Raw genomic sequence first — 8,694 nt, 5'->3', positions numbered from 1 at the left:
AATATATATATATATATATTTATAAAGGCCACAATGACAATATTAAAAGGGTAATGTTAAGAATTTTGGGATGCACCAGAATTCCTGTTTCAGCTGCATATACATCTCTGCCGTGGTCATCTTCACACATCGGACACGCTGGAGTATGACGTGATTTGTGCCCTGTGCAGGTGTGATGGATAGCATACAAACAAACAGGGTGTCAGAATGGTTTATATTTAAACAAGCAAGAATGAATCAAAGCCAAAGTGAAATAGAAGTGAAATACTTTTTGAATTTTTAAAATTTAGGAAGTAAAAGTAAAAAGTTGGCTGAATAATAATTACCACTGTAATGTATAGATTACCTAAATCTACTTAAGTGAGGTAACAAAGTGTTTGTACTTCATCATTCGACACCTCTGGAAAGAAAAAAATATGAGAACACTGTTTAGAACCAGGAAGAGAAAAAAGAAAGAAAAGTTGTTATAGCACTGGGTTTGCTCTCTATCTTGCACTTGGAAAGTTTCTTAAAAACTGCACAGACAGAAATATTAAATACGCTGTAATATGGTGCATAAAAAACAGTAGATACAGTAGTTTACAGGACCACTTGTTCAGGTGTCTACACAGATGACCTGCCACTGGAGGAGTTGTGTGGCCTGATGAAACGGTCTCCTGAGTCTCTCAGTGGAGCAGCTCAGTGGTCTCAGCCTTCCACTGAATAAACGCTTTTGTTTGGTGAAGGTCTCTCATAACTGACCGGGACAGGAAGGAAATCAGTCTCATAAACTTGGTTAAATAAAGGCCTAGCATTCCTTGAAGGAATGCCTATCGCCCACAGCCACAGACAAACAAAAACATAAAACATTCTTACTTTTGGTGATAGCAGCACTGGAGTGGTCTCACTATTTTATTGGAGAAGTATTACACTTGCTGCTACTGAAAATATGTTTAACAGGCGTTCAGCCACATACTTGCAAGTAAGGTTCAGAACATCCCCCTTATGAAGAATTAGAGGATTCCCAGAGGGCACAATCCTGGGGTGTCTCTCCGAAGGTCCAGCTGAAAAACCCAAAAAAGAAAACAATTAGTGAAGTTGTTTAACAAACTGGTGCATTTATGGCACCTTTTTAATGGTGCGTATCACTGTTACCCTGAAGGGATGGGGAACGCTGCTGGAAATTCCCATGAATCACTTCAGTGTTACACATGCGAGTTTGTCGAGCTGCTCATGTCTCTCAGTGGTTGCTGACAGGACAGGTTGTTCAGTCACCAGAAACATGAACAGAGCCTTTTTACATTTCTGCAGTCAAATTCCTTTGAACCTTTATTTTCACAGTCTACTGTTGTAAAATGTTCCTTTTTACCTACAGTTTGACTTTTTGTTAACCTACTTTTTGGATATTTCTAGTTTTTAGCTAACCCCTTAGTCTGGATAATTGTAGCAATTTTAACTAGCATTTTCATTATTTTAGCTAATTTTACCTTTAGCTTCAGTCTAGCTAGTTTTAACTTTTGTTTCTCTGGTTTTGCTTATTTTAATTTAGAGCGACTGTTTCACTAAATAAATCTTAGTTTTTCATAGCCTTTCGCCAGTATTTAGTTACGTTTAGTTTTTATCTGTACGGTTTTGCTAATCTAGCCTTTCAATTTAGCCTATTTCAGCTTTATGTTTTWCTTTTGCTCATTTTAGCCACTGTTTTCCTAAATTCAGATTTTTTTTATACTGCTAAATTTGGCAGGGTGTACCCTGCCCCTCGCATTGTGACTGCTGGATATGGGCACCAGTGACCCCCGTGACCCTGAAAGGAAGAAGCAGGTATAGATAATGGATGGATGCTAAATTTAGCTTTTGGCTATGGTTTTGTTAAATTTAGCTTAGCTTATTTTAGCTTTTAGCCACAGTTTTGCTCATTTTATCTTTTAGCTATGGGCTTGCTAATTTGAATAATTATCTTCTGTTTTACAAATTAGCTGTTATTCTCAGTTTGGTTGATTTTAGGTTTTAGCTACTGTTTTATTAATTTTAGCTTTTTATTATTTTTTCTGTTCTGCCCATTTGAACTTTTTTAACAGTTCTGTTCCAGCCTCTTCAGCAGATTTGAGCAGTCACTCAGCACTCACATAGAAAATGCTGATTTTTCTATATTTTTAAAGTGACCTTGTAAACAGCATGCTGTTCTCAGAATATCGTGAGGGAACAAGCTGTTTGATTCAAACGAGGGCTCGTTGGTGCTCAGCCAACAGATCTGTTGAGAGGTCTCTCTAACGGAGATCAACATAGGAAGCTCCGTGTGGTTCTCCCTGCAGTCCAGGAGGTGTCACGGTCCCAGATGTGACTTCCTTCTTTTCACTGACATCCCTGAACAGCTTGTCTTTTGTTGCCACAAAACAACTTTATTAAGTCTCAGCTCCAAATACGAAAGTCTTTGGGGGGAACTCTTATTTGTTGCACATTTTCAGGAAAAACAATGGAGCTACACAGACGTCCCGAGCCGACACAAAAGCCAGCAGATGGACACACGTGGACCCGGGACACCTGCGTTCACAAACCCACAGCACAGCGCTCACTCAGACACACTGGCTGAGTAGTTTTTTTTTTCTATCATTCGGAACAGCTGTGGTGCAAAGAATGAGCTGAAGCTGCCAGCGTTGGCAGTGAAATCTACTTCCTCATAAAATATTACAACATCATTGTTTGATTGTTCAAGGTTAAACAGAGGGGAAGGGTTGTGGCTCGTATGCTTTCATGTTGGTACAGTACACGCTTTTGGCAATATATTACATAAAAACAAATGAAAGTTCATACAGTGTTCAGCTCTTAGCTTTTGTTTTTTTTTTTCTTTGTGTAGATTTGCTCGATATCTGGACCATTACCTACAAATTTGGACAAACTTTATCAGCAACAACAGATTACAGTGTCATTAATACAAATTCCTACATGTTTGAATTGAATAATCCACTGATACACTTCTCACAAGCACCTTATCAGTCACACTAAAGACAAAAATATTCTGTTGTTGTCTCCCTCTCCAGCCTGCTGCTGTCCAGTGCTGACCTAAGAAAGCATCTTAACCTTCGTTCAAAGGGCCAAAAAGCTGGTTCTTATTAGGAGTCATTAAAACAAAGAGGAGAAACATGGAAGAGTGTGAAAAAAGGAGATGATGAAGACTTTTTGGTGACAAGGTTTTGAGCCGCTCAGATATTTAGACCAGAGTCAGATGTGCTCACCTGGCACTGGTTGAAGGAAGTGGTACAGGATATGAGATTTAGAAACATATCTGTGGACAGGTTCACCATAATTCAGGAAATTAAAAAATATAATTGCCTTTTTAAATACCAGATGGCACTCCAGAAACATTTATGGCAGAGAAAATGTGAAACACACAAAAACAAACTGTAGTAATTGTGATAAAATTTCATCCTTTTTGTCATGTTTTAGGGGTAATAAATATTTGGCTACATTTTTGTCACCTCGGTTGTAAACATGTTTATTTGGCCTCTTTTTGAGGTTTTCTGAGCTTTTAAGAAAAATCATTTTAGGTAGATGATAAAATTATTTTTCCTATGTTTAGACTCATTTGCAGTTCTTTTTGTTGGATTAATCAAAAAGGTCAATAAGTTTGAGAAACTATAGAACAGGAAAAATCTATCAAGTGAATCTGAAAAATTAAAGCAGAGGGCTTCATTTGATGGATTTAAATGTGTGTGTGGGGGGATGATTAAAACTTAGGAATAAAATAAAAACTGTTACGAAATGTGTGAACAGAAATAATGATGCTTGGAAAATAAAATCCATGAGGAAGGAAAATGGTGTAAAGTCATCATCCATTTGTTCTGAAGCGCTCTGCTTGTGACTGATGTTGTGTAATCAAAAAACACTTCTGCATGCGGTAAGTTTACTGTCATCAAAAAGGAAACCCCAAGCCACAGCCCTTGATTTGCGGGAAATAAAGCACGGAATTTCCTCCTGTTATATACAAAATATAACTCATTTTCCTGCACTTCCTCATCAAGTGGGTCTTTGTTGGTCCTAGAAGGCCAGAAGTAACATTACAGGACATTATTGCCCACTTGTCAAACCCTCCCTTTTGATCTGTTGCAACGTTATAACAATGAAAGCATTTGGAAAACTGGAGGCAGTAGCTCATGAGATGTTTTGAAACCTGTTGACACACCTGTTAAATATTAATAAATAACATAAATAACTAATCTGCATTCCTCTAAACTGTAGCTGCTCTAATAAAAGAGCTATCCACAACAGGTAAGATATTAATATTTCACAACCTTTCCACAGAACTCTTCTTCCAAATCCCTGAATTATTGCTTTAAATGTAACGCTTGACCAGCGTAACCGCAGTCTTTCATCAAAAATAGGTAAGACCTGCTAGCACCTGCCATCATGGGAACCAGTAACCAGCACTCCGACCCTCTTTAACTCCCCCATCTCTGCCAACTGCAAGGTTAAGACAACAGTTACAGAAAGCGCCTTTTTTTATTAGGTCTGTATTAGTCTTTGGAGGTTTGGAGGCAGAATGCCCCAGACTCCTCTTAAAAAAGCAAATTAAATGAACATCTGGCCGTGATGGGTGGCCATTCAAGGTTATATAAAGCCGAGTCAGGCCAACAAACAGGAATCTCCTGCAGGGGAGTCTGAACACGTTAATCCAGAAGATCCCTGTTCCATAATGTGAGCTCAGGACACGCAGTCAGACAGAAGCTCCTTGAAATTGAAATCTCGTGCCTGATCGAAATAAAACAAAGCGCAGCAGTCGGGCAGACTTTTGTAACAGATGCTGCTTTTATCACATAAGAAAAACTACACTATACTATCTGTAAATATATATATGATATCTTTGTGTTGGACAGGGATTGTAGTTTCAGTCCTGTGTTGCCTGTGTGGATTCAAACTTAGCTCCACTGAGCAACACGCCAATCTCTCATCACTCCTGTTTTATTACTCTCTAGTTCCTGGACAGGAAATAGACATGACTAGGAGAAAATGACCACAGAGGGTAAAACTCACATAGAATTAAAGCCATGTCAATCTGACCATCGCCTAACATGCCAGAAATCATCTTCTGATGATGACAGAGTGGTGGCTGTTTAAAGGGATCCCCGATTAGTTATAACATTAAACTTTATTTGATAAACATTTATTTTAACTGTAAAATAAAGACTGTAAAAATACTGTAGGCTTTTTAGTTCAGTAATTTTTTTAAAATATATTTAAACACGGACGGAGCCATTTTATTTACATGCAAAGCATTCTGGGTAAATGATGACGTGGATAGGTCATCGGTGTGAGGCTGCTAGCGAGCTATATCCACCCTGAAGTTTAATCTTGGACAATATCTGACGATCGACTCTTTTAAATGAAACCAGAGAGCGTTGACAGACAGGAGAAGGTAGAAATGATTCAGCCTGTAACTGAAAATATAGATGGAGGACAACAGAGCTGCTTCATGGAAGAAGAACCTCAGCTTAGCCTGTTAGCTTTAGCTAGCCCTCATGTTAAATTGTGCGACAAACAAGCTAAACTGAGGTCCTCCATCCATATTTCCAGTTGCAGACTGAGTCATTTTTGTGTTCCCCTCTCTGTCATGTGGATGGAGGACCTCAGTGATGAGAGGAGAATGTTGAGCTAATACATATATATGGTGATAGCGTCGGGGCTAATGCTAAAGCTAACAGGCTAAGCTGAGGTTCTTCTTCCATGAAGCAGCTCTGTTGTCCTCCATCCATATTTTCAGTTACAGACTGAGTTGTTTCTACCTTCTCCTCTCTGTCAACGCTCTCTGGTTTCATTTAAAAGAGTCGATCATCAGATATTGTCCAAGATTAACCTTCAGGGTGGATATAGCTTGCTAGCAGCCTCGTGCCGATGACCTAGTTGATGTCATCATTTACCCAGAATGCTTTGCGTGTAAATAAAATGGCCCCATCCGTGTAATATATTTTTAAACTTTTAGTTTAAAAATTATAAAAACTGAACATCCTACAGTATTTTTACAGTCTTTATTTTACAGTTAAAGTATATGTTTATCATATAAAGTCTAATGTTACAACTAATCGAGTATCTCTTTAAGTTAAACCTTGAAAATAATATTGTGTCCAGTGGGGGTGTAACAATACGTCATTCCACATTGATACATTGATTCAGTGACAGATTCACGTATCGACCCATATCATCATCGTACGCCTGATGTGAAGTGATATTATTTGCCCATCCACCACAATGATTGTATGAATGGCGGATCTTTTGTGATCTGTTGGCACTCAGGGTACAAGTTGTGGACAAGTTAACACACACTGATAAGGACTGATTACATCATGCAGACGAGTTCTCAGCTTTGCCTGTTGCCACATAAAAGATGAGTTTCAGTCGGAGCCATTCAGCTTCATTTAGCTGTGTCAACGGGTCACGAAGCGACACACTTGACCTGCTTTGATTTTCAAAAGAGAAGCTGTGACAAGGTAAATATTAACAAATTAAACGGATCTGAATCAGGGAAAGAGACATAGGTGTGTCTTTAGAGGTGTCGTGTTTTACACACACATTTAAATATTTTATACATAATCTGGTACAAACATCAGCACAGATAATTAACCTGCTGACCAACATAGAATAATGACTCTACCAGTCATGGGTTCTTTGCAGACTCAGTGCCCAGTTTCCTTCTTGCCATTGTCTTGTGCACAAGGTTTGAGATAACTGAGAGAAAAATCAGCTCAAGAAGAAGTCTTCGCTCAGGTAGCGTGTCACGTTTCCGTGACCTTTACTCGCCAGAACAATTCCAGGCCGCCTCTTGTCCCTGCATCCGCTTCCTCCTTGCGTTTTTTCCCACGCTTTGTGCATAGACAGTGAAGGAAATCTGCGTAAAATCACGGCAAAACAAAGCTCCACACGGTCAAAGTGTGCATGGAAATGTGTGCGTGGGGAGGGGAGAACGTGAACAGTGTTTCCTTTGTTTGGATGGGCTGTTTGTTTGGAGACGGTGAGGAAGCCTTGGTGTGTGTCTGAGCGGCGACCTGGCACAAGGTGGAGGAACGAACGTCCACGTTGTCTGCTCCGTCTTGTTTTTGAGGATTTAAACTGAAACAATGAAGCTGGTTTGACTGTCGCAAGAAACATGAATTCTCTCTTCCTGAGGGGTTTTATCTCACAGATAACAACAATTAGAACAATTACTGGAATAAACTTCATTTGCAAATAAAAAACAAGAACAAAAACCAATTTAAACACGTTAAACAAATCAAATCAAAACCACATCAATAAATGAGTTTTGTTTTTTGTCACATGCTGACAAAAATATACCTGTCTATGTTCTGTTCCCCAAAAATGTCATGAACCAAAAGACAGTTTTGTATGAAACTTATATAAAATAATCATATTTAAGTTAACTTGAATCATAAAAAAGTGTTTTATCACTTTCAGTTTTCCAGATATTGAGCTAAAACTTAGTCAGGTAGTAGCTGAGGGTCATTCACAACACAATAAAAGTGCTCCACATTGCACAAGATATATGGTGAAAACTGTTGAAGGCAACCCTTGTTAGCAAAATTTCTCAGGATCAGCTGCACTGATTTTAACAAAACCTTCAGAACGCAACGATTTGATGAACACAACTGATTAACTTTTGAACTGAATCCAACTCGAGGTACGGCTCATCAACACTAGCCAACACTAAATGTTCTATCATCAAGGTTTGGCTAAAGCAGATTTCTTATTATAAGATGAGTCTAAACATTCTGCATTAAATTTGGAGGGGGATATGCATTCCTTCCTTTATTAAAGAGTCTGCCAGATCCTGCAGGTTCTACTGATTTTTACAAGAACTTCAAAGAGACAAGGCAACCTCTGCTGGTCTGAGAGAGAACTGGATCCAGTAAGAGCCTGACTGGATGAAGGATGTTATTTAGAAACACCAGTAAACAGGAGGGGGTAAAATAAAATAAAAATAATAATAAAGTTTAAATGTTAGAATTAAGAGAGGGCAAAAGGGTCATAAATTAGTCACACATTGTAGAATAAAATTTGTTTCTGACACTCATGTTGGGTCAAATAATTCAGTCATTGCAATGAATCAGTCTGATCATGTTCTGTGTTCACTTAGTGATTTCTTACCGGTTGTGAGAGACAAACAGCAGAAGATGAGCACCTTGAAGGAGCTGAAGGAGCTCATTCTGTTCAGCTTCAATAAAACCCAAAGCTTGGGTTCAAAATGTTGAGGGAAAAAAAGTTCCTGCGGAGGAAATATAGTTCCGGAGGACAGGTTAAAGTGAGACTAACGAAACCGAAGTTTGTCCTTTAAAACGCGCTTTATAAATCCACAGAGGCTTCAGATGTAGACGGAGGCAGCAGCGGCGGTTCTCCCGTATCCCATGGCGCGTTCAGCGGGGCAGCGCTCTTCCAGAGGCCGGCGGGAGGAGGTGGATGGACCGGACCGGAGCGGTGGAGCAGGTGCAGTCAAAACCTGAAGGAAACCTCTCTCCGAATCAAATGTAAAGGCACAACAAGAGCTGGTTTAGGTCCTCGTGAGTGATGAGGGGGTAAATGTTGGGACAATGAATAGAAATCAGCGCGTGCGCCTTGGATCAACTGCTGCCTGCTCTGTCTGCGCGGAGCTTCCAGTCCGCGCGTGACGCGCGTTTTTTATGGAGACATGGAGGAAGGACGCAACGTCACTTTGTTGGGGTGGACACAGTGTCA

General features: G+C 39.5%; 1 protein-coding gene across 1 annotated transcript in view; it reads right to left on the bottom strand.

The window, feature by feature from the left end:
• kdrl (kinase insert domain receptor like) overlaps positions 1-8,599 on the bottom strand; it is a 51,690-nt gene extending 43,091 nt beyond the window's left edge. Inside the window, exons 1-2 of the mRNA XM_014005240.1 lie at positions 8,110-8,599; positions 956-1,043 (exon numbers count right to left, since the gene is read on the bottom strand). Of these exons, the coding sequence (XP_013860694.1) occupies positions 956-1,043; positions 8,110-8,167 (146 nt within the window). The 5' untranslated portion in view covers positions 8,168-8,599. The remainder of the gene's footprint in view (positions 1-955; positions 1,044-8,109) is intronic.
• Between the last annotated feature and the right edge of the window lie 95 nt (positions 8,600-8,694).

This window comes from Austrofundulus limnaeus, unplaced genomic scaffold (genome assembly GCF_001266775.1).
Source record: "Austrofundulus limnaeus strain Quisiro unplaced genomic scaffold, Austrofundulus_limnaeus-1.0 Scaffold1, whole genome shotgun sequence".
NCBI classification, from domain to species: domain Eukaryota; kingdom Metazoa; phylum Chordata; class Actinopteri; order Cyprinodontiformes; family Rivulidae; genus Austrofundulus; species Austrofundulus limnaeus.
This window is presented reverse-complemented; position numbering and strand designations above follow the sequence as displayed.